We start from the raw sequence: 16,330 nt of genomic DNA on the forward strand, positions 1-16,330 counted from the left end.
CTCTGCTCTCTGAGCATCCATAGTTAATTGGCAGAACAGTGTAAGAGCATTTAATCTTATCACTCACCATTTCTCATTTTCTTTTAAACCTTGCAAATGCTTCTTCTTCTTCGTCTTCTGTCAATTTCTTCTTTTACAATGGAGAACTCCAAAATCATTAGCCTAAAAAACTCTAATTATGAACTACGTACCACAAGCTATGAAGTCCGGACACACCATATTAACGGTGTGTCCTGTGTCCGATACGTATTGGATACCGACACATGTACATACTTGTAAGACACACTTATCAGTAAAGTGTTTAATTTGAAAGACATTTTTTTTATTTTTGACACGACTCAAACACAATGTTAATAACAACAGATTCAATGATTTTCTAAAAAACCCATAAATTTGTAAACTTATCACATAAATTTCTATTATGATTATAAAAATAAGAAAAAATATTATATGATTACTATTTTTCACTTTTTTTGAATATTAGATAGATAGATTAGATTGATTTTTGTATTAGTTAAAAGTTTGAAACTAATATGTATATATATGTCGTGTCTCGTGTTCTATGTTTATTTAATTTAACCTAATTTCTGTGTCCGTGTTGTATCGAGTACGTGTATGTATCCGGGCTTCATACCACATGTCAAGATAAAATACAATAATTTGTTCAATTATGGGTACTGTAGAAGACAAAATAGATATTTTCTAACTTTTGTATACAATACCCAGATTGAAGAAAATAGATTGAATAGTAAGTATTAGATAGAGGCAAAGGTGGTGTAGTCAAAGTTATTGTGCTTAATTAATGGAGGTTCAAAGGGGCACTTTCAATGTCTCTTCCAAACACCATGCGTGAGCCACTCACATATATAAGATTCAAGAAACCCATCAAAATCATTCATCCCTAGCTTCATTTTTATGCCATTAATACCAACCCCACCTTTCAATCTTTTCCTAATCATCAATCTCATGCTTAAAATACAATCTTTTTTTAATAAAAAAACAAAAGGTGGCCCCTTTCTTAGATTCATAACAAAACAGTATTTAAGTCATCACTTAATCACACAAAAGATAATAGTTTGAATGAAATTGAACTTCAATTTGTTCATTAAAGCTTTAAATTGAAATGTTGTATATGAAAAATTATAGTTGAAAAAAGAATAACATGATTACATAAAATAATTATGGTTCTTTTTCTTGCCACTGTTATACCTAACAAGTTTAATTCACTTACTTTTTTTTTTCACAAGTCTGATCTAATATTTATTTTAATTGGATAAATTTGATTTATTTATTTCCTCAACATGTAAAAACTTAATAGAAATTCAGAAGTAATAACACAGCATCAATGTCACTTTAACATAGAGTTTGATAAACATCTCCTACAATTTAAAAGTAATTTTAGGTACTTTCTCTACTAAAAAAACTCATATTTCCTACCAATTTTGTTTTAAAATTTTTTTCATAAGAAATACTTACAAATTTTGTTGTGAAAAAAAATTACAATAAATTTCTACCGATTTTTTTACAAAATATTTTGTATAAAACACTTTTCATAACAAATTTTATAAAAAATACTTGTAAATTTTATAATTTTGTAGGATATGATTACTCACGAAGAAATTATCTGTCAATTAAAATTTTTAAAAAAATGGTAGAAAAAAAATATTTTCTTGTAAATTTTTTTAATAAATTTGCAAAAAAAAAATTATGTAATATAAGAATTTTTAGTAATCTTCACTCGTATTATTCTTATTTGTATAAAAATATTTATTAAAATTTAAAAAATTAAGGCTAACCAGTGTCTTCAGCTCAGCACCAATTACAAAATACATGTTTTTTTAATATTTTATTAAATTCTTAACTAATCCTCTTTAAGACATTGATTAACATGATCCAAAAGTATAATTAATGAAGGAAGAATCAATTGTGTGTTTGATGAAATTGCAGTCCCTGTAATTATTTTTTTTAAACAATTTTCAACGGCAGTGGATCCATATATCCTATATAATGATTTTATTGAAAGTCCTAAGTCCTACCTAACATGAACTAGGTGTAACAACTGACACCTTTACACATTTTTTTCTTCCTCTACAGTTTCTATATCGACATTCTTTAGTTATAAGATAAACCAAAATTAGTATAGTAGCTACACAAAATAGGGTCAAAATAGTATTTTGAACGAAAACTAAAGTGCCAAAAGTGTTTATGACACTCATGACACTCTTCCCCCTCTCTCTCTCCTATTTAATCCACCCCTTCCCTTAACTCTTTTCACTCTCACTCTCATACACAACCACCATTTTTCCTTTCTCTTTTGCTCTTTTGCTCCTTCTTCCTCACACCCTTTTCTTCATTTTCACTCGCCATGGCGAAAAAACAGATCTTTGCTCATGTTTTCATTTGGGTTGTAATGCTCTCAGTTGGAGCCTCTTGTGCTAAAGCAGAAGAAGAAGGAGAAGCTGCTGATAGGATTTTGGCACTTCCTGGACAACCTAAGGTGTCATTTCAGCAGTTTTCTGGCTATGTTACTGTCAACAAGGTTGCTGGTAGAGCTCTCTTTTACTGGCTCACTGAAGCTGCACAAAATCCTCTCACCAAACCTTTGGTCATTTGGCTCAATGGAGGTTAGAAGTTACATCTTCCAACCATTCAAACCTCTTCTCTTTCTTACCACAAAAACCACTCAACCACTGTGATTTTGATGATCCAAAATTACTATCCTTTCTTACACACCAGAACACGCTTTGATTAAGGAACAACAATTGCATGCAAATTTTGTGTTCTGTAACGCTCTGTACATAGCTGAAGTCACTGTTATATCGGCTCTTGATTAGAGAATGGTTTTGGTTTTCTTTTCCTCATTTGGTATTTTCAATCTTTTGCTTTTGGTAATGCTATCAAAGGGTTCAAAAATACAGCTAATACTATTTTGCTACCGACATACCAGTCAACGAAATGTACAAAATACCACTGTATTTTTTTGAACCCTTTAAATATTTTTCTGTGCATCATTAATTAATGAGATGTTTTACTTCTTTTCCTTAAATACCGCTTATGATGGGTAAGCTTGGTTTGACTTGAAATTCAATGAAAACATTTATTCTTTTTCCGTGTTACTACTCACTTTTTATTGCATTTCTGGGGTGTTGAATCGGAGGGAGAAAACGAAAAAAATGAAAAATTTAAAAATGAAATTTGGATGTGGAAATGCATTGAATTTTTGTACCGTGAAAGAAACAAAAGAAAGTGTAGGTAGAGCCCACATGAGTGGGTTGGCAAATGGCAATGGATAGCTTGGAATGATGACCTAACTAACGATGAATGGTACACACAGTGAACTTCTGCACTCTTTTTTTTCTCTCTCTCTCTCTCTATTTCTTTTTTCTGTGTATGAATCACAGATACATACACAGACGCACACTTACACACGCATGGCACTTAATGCTTGAAAGCAACTAAAAACCAGACTCATTAATGATTAAATAGGTTCTGAGCCATTATTTAAGGTTCTGTTATGCAACTTGTCAGCTGCCATTGCCACACCATCAATGCAACCCTATGTTTAGCACAATGCCTACACCTTTCTCTCCCTGTAATGCACATTTATATCTATCTAACCATTTAATTCAGCTTTAATTAATCTCATTAAATCCTTTCTCACCAAAACATACTCAATTTCTAACTCATTAAGCAACTCATGCTCACATCTTTATAAGGAAACATATGCATAACACTTTCTAATATCAACCTTTTCTTTTACTACTACTACTTAGAATCAATACCTTCTAACTCTTTTATTAATTCTGCACTTCTTTTTACATGTTATAGTAATTTTAGATGCATCTTATATTTCTCCAACATCTATGCTATTTTATAGAAAATTGAGTGTAAATGAAGTAGTTGGACAAATAATATAAACAACTGTAAAACCATAAATAAGGGTAATTTGGTCAAAATCTATATCTGTAAAAATCTTAAAGAAAGAGAGTAGTGAAGAGATTTTTTTTCTCAAGTAGTAGGGAGATTTTAGGAGGATGTATTATTACTCTATCATAATTTTCTGAGACATGATAATCGAAATCAGATTTGTTAAAGATAAAGGTCAAAATAATCAATGAATAAGGAAATGTTTGAACATCATGATAAAGAAATATTACAGTAAACTCAATTTATTTATCTTGGAATTTTCTTTTTCTGCTAAATCCATTTTCTAACACTGCAATTTTGTTGTATATTAGGTCCAGGATGTTCATCAGTGGCATATGGAGCATCTGAAGAAATTGGACCATTTAGAATAAACAAAACAGCTTCTGGGCTATACACTAACAAGTTTTCATGGAACACTGTGGCCAACCTCTTGTTCTTGGAAGCTCCGGCCGGCGTCGGCTTTTCCTACACCAACCGCTCCTCCGACCTCCTTGACACCGGCGACCACCGCACCGGTAGGTCCCACAACCCTCCATCCACATTAATTGCCACCACCGTTCACGCTTCATATATTTTTCCTATAGTGTGATGATTTTCTTGGTAGGCCATGGAAAATAATAAAGATGTACATGTCATATAACTGGTGAGAAAATGTTAATTACTGCTTCTATAACATTATTATTATTTGTTATTATTATTATGAGTTGATATGTGTGTCCCCGAACATAATTGCCAGTTGATAATGATGGACCAATTTTGGTGGTCCACGTTTATCACATATAATAATTTATGTATTGACCAACCACGTACCTCATCAACATAGCCACATTGTACTTGCACCACTCGCTCCAGTACAAAAATTTCTCATCATCGTAGTTGAAACTTCCAAAACGTGATTCAGCTGAAAACAACACCTAGAGACTAGAGTTCAGCTTTACCACTTTTCACATCCATTTGATGACTTTATTAGCAACAAAATGTTGGTCTCTCGAAAACGAATCATATACGAAGTTATGATGATATCTACCAACTCATTTTCTTTGTTTCCCCTTAAACGTCTCTTCATAAATATATAGTGATTAATCATTTCTCTAATCAATGACTAATGAATTCTGTTATGTGTGTTGAATTCACTGTTCAGCTCAAGACTCTCTGGAATTTGTCCTCCAGTGGCTGGAACGGTTCCCCCGTTACAAACACCGGGAACTTTATATCACCGGAGAGAGCTATGCGGGCCATTATGTTCCTCAATTGGCTAAGGAAATCATGAACTATAACGCAAAAAGCAAGCACCCCATCAATCTGAAAGGCATAATGGTTAGTGAGTTGAAACTTGAAATGAAATTTAGTATATTGAATGAGGTATGGTTAATGATATATATGAAAAAATGCAATGCAGGTAGGAAATGCAGTGACAGACAACTACTATGATAACTTGGGGACAGTGACATATTGGTGGAGCCATGCTATGATCTCGGACCAGACTTACCGGCAATTGATGAGTACATGTGATTTTCACCGGCAGAAGGAATCTGATGAGTGTGAATCAGTGTATAGCTATGCCATGGATCAAGAATTCTGTAACATTGATCAGTACAACATCTATGCTCCTCCATGCAACAACTCTGATGGTAGTACCTCTCCCACCCGCCACACCATGCGCTTACCTCACCGACCCCATAAGGTATCACTTTAATTTTCACTACTACAATATTCTCCCTCCCAGTGTAATCATTTTCTTCATAATTCTGTCTAGTCACATCACATCTTTTTAGAAGAAACATCTTAGTGTTCAATACATGAGATCAACATACCCTGATAAATAACTAACTATCCCCTTTAAATATTTGATTAGAGATTTGATTTTCAACTCTGTTTGTGTGAAGAGCAGATAAAGATGTCATTATCTTAAATGAGTTTTATGCACTGATAGAATTAGTCTTTGAATAGTTGACATTAACTTTATCGTATGATATTGTTTCTTTCTGTATATATGACACATAATCTTGTTCATAGGAGCTTATGGAAAATTTATGTATTCACAGGCTTTTAGGCATTGGTCTGGCTATGATCCATGTACAGAAAAGTATGCAGAGATTTACTACAACAGGCCTGATGTTCAGAAAGCCCTCCACGCTAACACAACTAGAATCCCTTATAAGTGGACTGCTTGCAGGTAAGTTTGTGCTGTAGACTTTATGAAAGGTTGAAGTTATCGCAATTATATAAAAAGGGTTTAAATTGATGATTGTGTTGGTTTTTATTTGGTGCAGTGAGGTTTTGAATCGGAACTGGAATGATACAGAGGTATCTGTTCTTCCCATTTATAGAGAGTTGATAGCTCACGGAATAAGAGTTTGGGTGTTCAGGTTGGTTTTGAAATGCATATAGTTCAAGTATATCGTTTTTATCTTAGAACCGGAGTTTCACTTCTATTGAACTAAAGTTTATATTAAAAGTTAAAATAAGTTATTAGATTGAAACATTAATTTTGAAGTTTTGACTAGAGAACAGGATCAAGAACATCTAAAGAACCGTGCCTAAGTTTTTCTCTCACACGAGATAGTGCAGTTGGCAAGAAATGATCAAGTGAAAGATTAATGGTTAGATGATTATGAATTATGTTTGACACTTTTTGCTAATACAGTGGGGACGTGGACTCAGTGGTGCCTGTCACAGCAACAAGATATGCCCTTGCACAGCTTAAGTTGTCAACTAAAATACCATGGTATCCTTGGTATGTCAAGAATCAGGTAAGTGTGTTTCAAAACTGTTCTTCCTCTCTCATATACATTTATGAGTAATTACTACTTAGCAGTTATTGCCATATGTGTTACGCTGTTTTACTGCTATTACCTATCTAGCTAGGGTTTATAATGAGTCTCCAATGGGACACTTCTGCACATGAAAACGAAACTTTATTAGAGTGGATAATGAAGCTTAATTATGACAAAGAAATAGTCAACTATAGATTAATGCTCTTGCACCCTAGGGTAGTTAATTAAACATTTCTGGTGTGTGTTGTTTCAAAATCAACCTTCACCTGAGGCCAAACGGTGAACTTTAAAGTGTGAAGGTCCTTGTCCTACCTTCAATCATTATTTGAAAATGTTCCTTTACCAACATTTACCTACAGCTTCTAGCCCCTACTTAAGTTTCATCCTCCATTGTTGAGCAAACCTACACTTTGGCCCAAAACTAAAAAAGCAGCAATTATGTTGAGGCAAGAGCTACTGCTATATTATATATACACAGTAAATAGAGTTCTCAAACTATCATGTTCACTGCAATTTCTCATCACATGTGATGCACAGGTGAATCCTTAAAGGATGCATGTGGATACTTTGATATGTATATATCCACATTTAAATTATGAGTGTCATTTAAGAGGATACAGTACGAAGTGAATGCAAGTTTTTCTGTATATAATATATGGGTGTATTTTTTTTGTTTTGAATGAAAATGGAAAATTCAATTGACATGTAAACTGTGGAATTTAGAAAGTGAGGGAAATTTTGTGGTGTCTATGTGAAGGTTGGAGGGTGGACAGAGGTGTACGAAGGAGTAACATTTGCAACAGTGAGAGGAGCAGGGCATGAAGTGCCTCTATTCAAGCCAAGAGCAGCACTTCAATTATTCACATCATTCCTTGCAGGAAAGCCTCTTCCCAAGTCATAAACCAGCAAAATATAATGTTATTAAGGGAAAATGGGGTGACAAAAAGAAAAGAATGACAAAGGTAAAAAAAAAGAGAGAGAGAGAGAGAAAAAAACAAGTGTAAAAGTCAGAGATGCTAATTTCTATTGTCTTGTTATCGTTCTGAACAAATGTGACATTTTTCGTTGTCAACAAATTAACTGAAATTTGTATTTTTTTTTTTTTGTAGTGAAATAACTTCTATATTTTTAACAGAAAATTTCTTCAAAACTTATCTAATTTGTATCCAAACAAGGCTTATTAAGTAAACCGAAACAAAGAAGTTAAAAACAGGGCATGTCTAGTTTACGTATTAATAGGTCAAGGAAAATGTTAAAAAATACAAAAGACATGGTGGGAATGTTATCCAAAGATTTAAGAATTGGTACCATATTCTCTTATTGGCAAGCACATTAATATGGTCCTACAATTTGAATTAGATAATTAAACAATATGTTATGGCATACCATGTTTGACACAAGAGAGACTTTCCTTCATTCCTTGCATCATTTTCGTTTTTCTGCAAAATTAAGGTACCTAATGTTGGAGACAAGTGCCACGTTTTTTATTAACTATACATTTTGACTATATAAAAGATAATGAAGTAAAATGTTTACCATAGATGTCGGGTCAACTTTCGAATTTTATTGCTCCTTGTATAGAAATTTTGTGAAGGGTCTAGAAGGTGCTTCTAAAACTCTTCACGTATCGTTTAATGATGATTCTTTGTATGTTGTCGTCACTAATTAAATCATGTTCTTTTCATTTCCTAAATTGTGTGATTATTGTACATTTATTCTTACAAATAATTGGTCTCTTTGTCTAGGGTCTTTGTGGGTGTTTGAAAATTACATCTAATAAGCATGTGTGATAAAAAAAAGTTATGTCAAATTACAATGATTATCATCGTAACTTGTTTTCCACGCATCAAACTACAAAACACATCAAAACAAACACGCATGTAATGGAAGAAAATATTAGTCAATTAATCATGGTTGATTGTTAAAACATGATTGGAATGAGAAACAAAAATAGATATTTGTTTCAAGAATTTTCTAACACTGACAATTTGCTTGCATTTCAAGGGTTTAGGGTTAATCGATTCTAAATGTCTACAAGTTTCTTTGACGATATTAGCTTTTTGTTAACCCACACCACAAACACGCATTATATATATGATAATTATTAATTTTCCTTCTATAGTTAATAAAGATATTAAGAAAATCCAAACAAAATTAATAAAATTAAAAATTTATACTAAAACTATAATTTTACGTCAGAAATTAATATTATTTCCAATACAAAATATAAAATAATGAGTTTCTTTCCAATCGTAATTTAGAATTCAATTTTTGAAAAGTAAACTATGTATGTAAATATTTAGCATGATATGCTATATAAGTAACTTTGTAATCAATATGTGCTATTCGGTGAAAAACTCTACAATGCAATACAAAAACCATTGTAAGTGATAACATATAACTTTCTCCATAAATGACTTCAAATAAAATAAAGTAAGTTAACACTATCATCTCTAACTCTCTTCTTTCTATTTGCTGCTAAAATTGAAGTGTGGAATCAAGGAAGTGTTATTATTGCTCTACAACAACACCACAAATATGCTTCTTTGTTGTAATTGCAGGACTTTATGAAAACCACGTATTGACCAAATAACTTTCTTTCTACTTTTGGTGTGAATCAAAGGCCATTTTGTGCTTATTTTCATTCGATTTAGAGAACAGTGGAGAAGGAAATTGTCGTGAAAGAACCTGAAAAAGCAGCAATGGAGCCCAGATGTGAACTAATTTTGTGATGATGTGAGTCATGGTTTACACTTTATATATCAAACTAAAATAATACCACCTTTTTTATTGTCTGTCTATTCTTAATTAAGTTTCTGCCGTCCAAATTATTCACCATCACATCTCTAACACTGTTGTTATCACTACCAAATTCCCTTTCTCAACGATTTTAAATATTATTATGTTTATAACTTTTCTCTTTTTTCAAAAAGAAAACACTATCTGGAGACATGAATGTGTACGTCTCAGTATTTGCTTCAATATAATAACAAAAATACACAGTTTTTTTTCGTATTATTAAGAAATTTGTCCAAATCTAATAAAAAGTTTGTAGTAAACAAAGTTGGCACCAGAAAAAGGAAGAAAAACTCCACCAAAGGAAAAAGACAAGGGTCCAACAAGTCAAAAGCATAACAGTAGAAGAAGAAACTCTTGCATGAACCTAATTAATTTAGAATACATCATCATGTGAACAAAGTTTATATAAGTTCTAAAATAGCTCCTCCAAATATGTTTCTTTCAACGGGTTATTTTATTTCAAAATATTTATTGAATTTATAACTACATTCTGTTTTCTTAATGAAAAGAAGGTGTCTCATCATAATAATATTTCAAGATGAAAATCACTTTTTATTTATTTGCTTATTTTAAAAATAAATTCACTAATTGTCACTTGTATACACAATAGAACACATATCTAAATCATATACGCTTTTCCAAAGTATATCTGTTCTTCTGACATCAATTTTAGTTATTGTCTGTTTTATTGTTTTATAGTTCCGTGTAATTTTGTCTTTTTCAAAAGGTATTTGGATGGATTAAAAGAATATTTATAGATCTCAGCTTTTTATACGTCAAAATCCACACCATATAAAAAAATTAAGGGAGCTCAAATAATTAAGAAAAGAAAAATATTTTTAAAAAAAAAGGTGCGAGTCGTACATACCAACCAGAACAAGGACCAGTACGAAAAATTTCAATATTTTAAGGATAGATCGTAATTGGTAGTAACAAGCAGTAGAAAGAAAACGAATTCGAGATTGGTCATAGAAATCGCAGCCACGCCAATATTTTTCATATTATCATTGTCATTACTATTATTATTATATTTATTTTATCTTTTTAAAGCTCCTAAAAGAGCTCTTTCTTCTCCTTCACTTTCTCCATATTAACACAACTGTGTTTGCCTTCATAAAAGTCAAAATAGAGCGTTCAGTGCTTTTGATACTTCTTCTGTCCTTCCAGATCTTGCTCACCGTTCAATTCTCCTGCTTCTTCTTCACTCAGATTTTTGTTGGGTGTTCCTCATATCAAGGAGGGAAATAAAGGTAATTTTTTTTTGTGTGTTCCATTTTCTTGTTTTATAATTATCCTGTTGTTATGCTTCCTGGTTCATCTGGGGGTTGCAATATCTTTATTTTTCTGGTTTTGTTATGGGTTTTGTTCTGTATTTATGATAAAAGTTAGTTTTGTTTTGGGGGTTTCTGCAGGCAGAAGGAGGATTTTCATCTTGGCCACATGAACTTTTGGTGTTGAATTTGGTTGGTGAGAAATCGTTGAAGTGGGTGTATTGGAGGATTGTGGAGAAGGAAGTGTTGAGCTTGATTTTGGGGTTCAAAAAGGTTGGAAGTGGTTTTGGTGATTGTTGTTTGTTGAAGTGGGGTTTTTCAATGGCTGTAGAGGAGTCTGAGTCTGTGATTGGGGAGCTAGAAAGAGAGGAGAACTTGATTGCTGCAGTAAGGCATATTGTGAAGGCACTAGGGCCGAATAAGACCCTTACCAGTGATGCCAAGAAAATTCTGGCAGATCTTGGGACTAGATTGTCCTCCATGTCCGTACCTAGTGAGAAGGAGGAGGGAAAACAAGGACAAGGAGGGGAGGGCGGTGATGATCATGATGGTGGTGCTGATGATGATGATGATGATGATGATGATGATGATGATGAGGGTCTTAGTGCTATTGAAGAAAGACTTAATGTGATTCAGGAGAAAATTATGAGATGGGAAGAGGATCAGTCCATGATTTGGGATTTGGGAACTGAAGAAGCATCTGAGTATCTGAATGCTGCTAACGAGGCCCGCAGGTTGATTGAGAAGTTGGAAAGTTTGCATTTGAGGAAAGAGGATCAAGAGTACGAGTTTATGCAGAGGGCCTATAGTGTTCTTCAAACTGCTATGGCACGCCTTGAAGAAGAATTCAGGAACTTGCTTATCCAGAACAGGCAACCTTTTGAGCCTGAATATGTTTCTTTTCGTTCCAGTGAGGAAGATGCTGTTGATGAGAACTCCATAATCTCTATAGGTGATGAATCAGTTGAGGAATCACTTCAAAGAGATAGTGTCAGCAGAGCGTCAGAGGAGCATATCATTGATTTGGTTCATCCGGCCGTGATCCCGGATCTCAGGTGTATTGCAAACTTACTTTTTGCTTCAAATTATTGCCAGGAATGTTCCAATGCTTATATCATTGTCCGGAGGGATGCCCTAGATGAGTGCCTCTTCATTCTTGAAATGGAAAGGCTCAGCATCGAGGACGTTCTGAAAATGGAGTGGGGTACTTTGAATTCCAAAATCAAAAGATGGATTTGGGCTGTCAAAATCTTTGTTAGGGTGTATCTTGCAAGTGAGAGGTGGCTTAGTGACCAGATTTTTGGGGAGGGTGAGCCTGTTGGTCTATCTTGTTTTGTTGATGCATCTAAGGCTTCGATATTGCAGCTTCTGAATTTCGGTGAAGCCATGTCCATTGGCCCTCACCAACCTGAGAAATTGTTCCGTGTTCTTGACATGTACGAGGTTCTGCAAGACCTTATGCCAGACATTGATGCTTTGTACACAGATGAGGTTGGTTCCTCGGTTAAAATTGAATGTCATGAAGTTCTGAAGAGACTAGGCGATTGTGTGAGGGCAACATTTTTTGAATTTGAAAATGCCATTGCAACAAATGTATCATCAACCCCTTTTGTTGGTGGTGGGATACATCCTTTAACCAAATATGTTATGAATTATCTCAGAACCCTTACAGACTACAGTGACATACTCAATCTACTTCTGAAGGACCAGGAAGAGGAGAAATCCATTTCGCTGTCACCTGACATGAGCCCTGGTACAGAAGAAGATAGCAGAAGCCAGGGATCTCCATGTAGAGTTTCCTCAATGGCCCTTCACTTTCGATCACTCGCATCTATCTTGGAAAGCAACCTCGAAGAGAAGTCTAAGTTGTACAAAGAAGTCTCCTTGCAGCACTTGTTCTTGATGAACAACCTGCATTATATGGCTGAAAAGGTGAAGGGGTCTGAACTCAGGCTGGTATTTGGAGATGAATGGATTCGAAAGCGCAATTGGAAGTTTCAGCAGCATGCAATGAAGTATGAGAGGGCTAGTTGGAGTTCCATTCTTTTCTTACTAAAGGATGAAGGGATTTTTGTTCCGGGTACAAGTTCGGTCTCAAAAAGTCTTCTTAAAGAGAGGCTACGAAGCTTCTACCTTGGCTTTGAGGATGTTTACAGGATCCAGACAGCTTGGCTTATCCCAGATATTCAGCTTCGCGAAGATTTAAGGATTTCTATATCTCTCAAAGTAATCCAAGCTTATAGAACTTTTGTTGGAAGGCATAACACTCACATAAGTGACAAAATCATTAAGTACAGTGCTGATGATTTAGAAAACTTCCTTTTGGATTTCTTTGAAGGATCTCAAAAGTGGTTGCAAAATCCTCATAGAAGGTAGTGATAGCAGATAGGCAAGAATAATCCTGTTCTCTTTACAGGCTTGTATGTGTTCATAAACAGTTTAGGGTCCATGTCAAAACCTTATTGTCCCACTTAGTGTGTATTATATTTAATGATTGTAAGAGCTTCATTGGCCATTTTGCAATGTATTATTCTTTTGATTTACTTAAATTTGATTTGATTCCAAAATAGAGTAATACCATATCCTCATGTTTTCTTTCTCCTGAAGTTCATCTATGTGTTCAACACATGCAATAAATCTAAAAGGATGGAGTAATATCTGGCTATAATGAAGAACATGGTTCTATAATATTGAAATTCTCTGGTAATTCAATTCCCACCACACCTTAGCACGGTTATAACTTGCATAGAATTTTAGGTTATGTTTATTGAGGCATACAAGACCATAAACCAATTGAGATACTTGGTAAGCACTTTGACTCCAGTGAATGGTCATCAAAGAAATCTTTTGTGGTCAAAATCTAGAAATAGCATTTGAAATGGCTCTTGATAAGAATAAAGATATATTATAAATCTGACCTGTAGCTGGTGTCATTATATGGAATGAAGACATTTGAAGTCAACTTGCGATTTTCATGCCAGATGCATTCACCAGACGGCCTGCAAAAACAATTAGTTACTAATTGCAGTGCCATCATTATCAGGTGTAAGATATTGTGGATTTCTTCTCAAGGAGATGAAGCAGACAGTTCTAGGGAAAAAAAAAACTTAAAAATTATTTTTTAATGAATTCTAAAATGAGAAATTTTGCATAAAAGTAATTAGATGGACTTTATTGTTTAAGAAGAGTTCAAAGAGTCAAAAACTGGTATTTAAGAAATTGGTGAAGAGCACTTGGTCTTTTCCCCTGGAAGTGTAACCCTATTAACTGAAAGAGACACTTACTTGAGCAACTTGAAATCTTGGGAGGGTCCTGAATGGCCAATAGTCACATCATTGGTCAATATTTTAAATGGAAAATTGAATTTGGACCTAACTCTTTTTTATCATGCCATGTGAATCATGAAGATAATAAGTTCCCTTCATGCCCTCCAAAACTTAAAGGGAATAAATTAATGCACAGAGAGGAAGCACCCACCAAGGGCTTACCACAAGCAACAACCAATCTTTCTTCTCTTGTGGAAAATCTTCAAAGAAAAAGGGGTTTTGAATGAGAATGAACAAATGAGAAAATGTTAAAGGGTCTTTTTTGCTGGCCTTATTTTATTGTTTGAAGACTAGAAATTTAGTTGTTCTTTTGAGTAACGAAATATCCTCTCCCTTTGACCAAACACTATGCCAAGGAATCCCTTTTTTGAAAAATATGCATTACGTAGACATTGAATGTTTTGTGATCTGAGCTATGATTCAAAGTATTTTTTAAAGCTTCAAGAAATTCTTAGTAGTTACTACAATCCCAACCATGATCCTTCACCCCAAATAATTTATACTTGTTTGTGGCTGAATCTTGAGCATTCACAGTCGGCAAATTTATGGCCTCCTGTTCTTGTAATTTCTAAGTAGAAAAGTCCTATTTTTCACAGTTATATCTTTTTTTAGGTGTAAATTATTATGCAAAAAGAAAGTGTTAGTAAAAACTATGATTAAGATAATTCAATCAGCTTATTCATTTAATAATTACTTCAAATTATGTATATTTAAAGAAATGAATAAAAGTTGTCCTAAATTGTAAGGGTTACTACTACTAAATCATCAGAAACCAAAGATTTTTCAGAATTCATCAGCTCAACAGAAAATTTAATAAGAAAAAAGAAAAGTACTTCAACAGTAAGCTGAATTGGGACCAGAATAAGGATGTGATGAATTCAACCAAACAAAATAGAACTTTATAGACAAAGACCTGAAGTAAAATCACTGAGAAATGAAACACATGGAACAATTAAGTAATATGGTTGTCCAGAGTACATTGAATCTTCAACAATTTCTAATGCTTGACAAAATAATGCCACGTGGTATCCTTCATTGGATCACTTCATCAGAGTTTGTTGAATTGAAAACCAATCTTCAAATTCAATTGGTTAATTCTATATCATCAAGTGGCAACAATCAATATTGGGTCAGAAATTGTCCAAACTCTAGGGATTTGAGTCTCAATTTCATTTTCAGGAGCTACTGGTACACATGAACCATCTTAATAGTATTTACTCGCTCTAGGGTAAAATTGTTAGGTTTTACAGAGGACGTTTCACATAAAAGAATAAATATCAATGAGATCTGAGTCCAATCACATAAGACATTAACACCACTTTTAATCTAAAATATTAAGACAATAGATTTATGAATCTTTATTCTTTTATAATACTTTATTTTCTCATTTTTATCTAATGTTGGACTTAAACTCACTTAAATTTCTAACAAAAGAAATAATGTATTGTTCTGATATGGAATGAGTCAAAACAAACTTCAACATCTACCATCTACCATCTACAGCCTCTATTCTGGTGTAATGAATTTCACTTGTAACAGATAAAAATAATACATCACTGATTTTTAGGAGTTTCTACGTGGAATACCATTATTGCGAATTGAAAATGGGACAGGTCAAGCTTAAAATAAACGTAATAGACAAGCAAATGTGTGTTGATATTTAGTGTTCTCATTTGGTTGATTTTGATCTAATTTAAAATTTAATTTAATAAAATATAATTGAACGAGTCACAAAATATTTTTGTTTATTTTACTATTTCTTTGTAATTTTTCCATTTAATTCAATCTATGATTGAAGTTAACTTGACTCAAATTTAAGTTTAGGTAGAATTTGGTCTTCAAGTCGAGACAACTTTTTTTTACCCTCATTTATTTAATGTTCTACAGAAAAAGAACTTATTCAGAAGTGGATTATGACTAATAATTCATGAATCATGGACCAACTTTACATATATATTTGTGGTATTCTTAAATTAGATTAATTAGATATAGTTGTATGATCTTACTTGAACCATTAACTGTGTCATCAAACACTGTGACATGAAAAATATTAGTAATATTAATTGTTATCATAGAACATGTCAAACCTATTACAAATGAGTTGGGTTACAGAAGTGTTGCCTCATAATTTTGGGACCCACCAGTGGCAGCACCATGGGTTGGTTGGTGAGAAGAATGAGAATAGTATGGATAATATTTATCTCTTAAATGAAATTTGTTTTGGCTCTTA

At 33.4% G+C, this 16,330-nt stretch overlaps 2 protein-coding genes across 3 annotated transcripts; both read left to right on the forward strand.

The window, feature by feature from the left end:
• The first annotated feature begins 2,253 nt into the window (after positions 1–2,253).
• LOC114183326 (serine carboxypeptidase-like 25) lies at positions 2,254–7,780 on the forward strand. Its single transcript, XM_028070302.1, has 8 exons — positions 2,254–2,624; positions 4,239–4,442; positions 5,069–5,244; positions 5,327–5,611; positions 5,973–6,103; positions 6,201–6,296; positions 6,575–6,680; positions 7,462–7,780. The coding sequence occupies exons 1-8, from the start codon at positions 2,366–2,368 to the stop codon at positions 7,603–7,605; spliced, it is 1,401 nt and encodes a 466-aa protein (XP_027926103.1). The 5' UTR covers positions 2,254–2,365; the 3' UTR covers positions 7,606–7,780.
• Positions 7,781–10,497: 2,717 nt separating this feature from the next.
• LOC114184921 (exocyst complex component EXO70E2) lies at positions 10,498–13,323 on the forward strand. Of its 2 annotated transcripts, none has more exons than XM_028072322.1 (2): positions 10,498–10,753; positions 10,916–13,323. In XM_028072322.1, exon 2 carries the CDS (start codon positions 11,096–11,098, stop codon positions 13,148–13,150), a length of 2,055 nt encoding a protein of 684 aa, XP_027928123.1. In that variant the 5' UTR covers positions 10,498–10,753; positions 10,916–11,095; the 3' UTR covers positions 13,151–13,323. The 2 variants fall into 2 exon arrangements, with proteins under 2 accessions (XP_027928123.1, XP_027928124.1); XM_028072323.1 differs by having other exon boundaries at positions 10,505–10,753; positions 10,893–13,323.
• The last annotated feature ends 3,007 nt before the right edge of the window (positions 13,324–16,330 follow it).

The sequence above is a fragment of the Vigna unguiculata genome, chromosome 5, assembly GCF_004118075.2.
Source record: "Vigna unguiculata cultivar IT97K-499-35 chromosome 5, ASM411807v1, whole genome shotgun sequence".
Classification (NCBI taxonomy): domain Eukaryota; kingdom Viridiplantae; phylum Streptophyta; class Magnoliopsida; order Fabales; family Fabaceae; genus Vigna; species Vigna unguiculata.

Bases quoted from the DNA above. Each gene is read 5' to 3' on its own strand.
- LOC114184921 (XM_028072322.1), top strand. From the start codon at position 11,096: ATGGCTGTAGAGGAGTCTGAGTCTGTGATTGGGGAGCTAGAAAGAGAG.
- LOC114183326 (XM_028070302.1), top strand. From the start codon at position 2,366: ATGGCGAAAAAACAGATCTTTGCTCATGTTTTCATTTGGGTTGTAATG. The intron at 4,443-5,068 runs GTAGGTCCCACA...TTCACTGTTCAG, and splicing joins CACCGGCGACCACCGCACCG to CTCAAGACTCTCTGGAATTT. The intron at 6,297-6,574 runs GTTGGTTTTGAA...TTGCTAATACAG, and splicing joins ATAAGAGTTTGGGTGTTCAG to TGGGGACGTGGACTCAGTGG.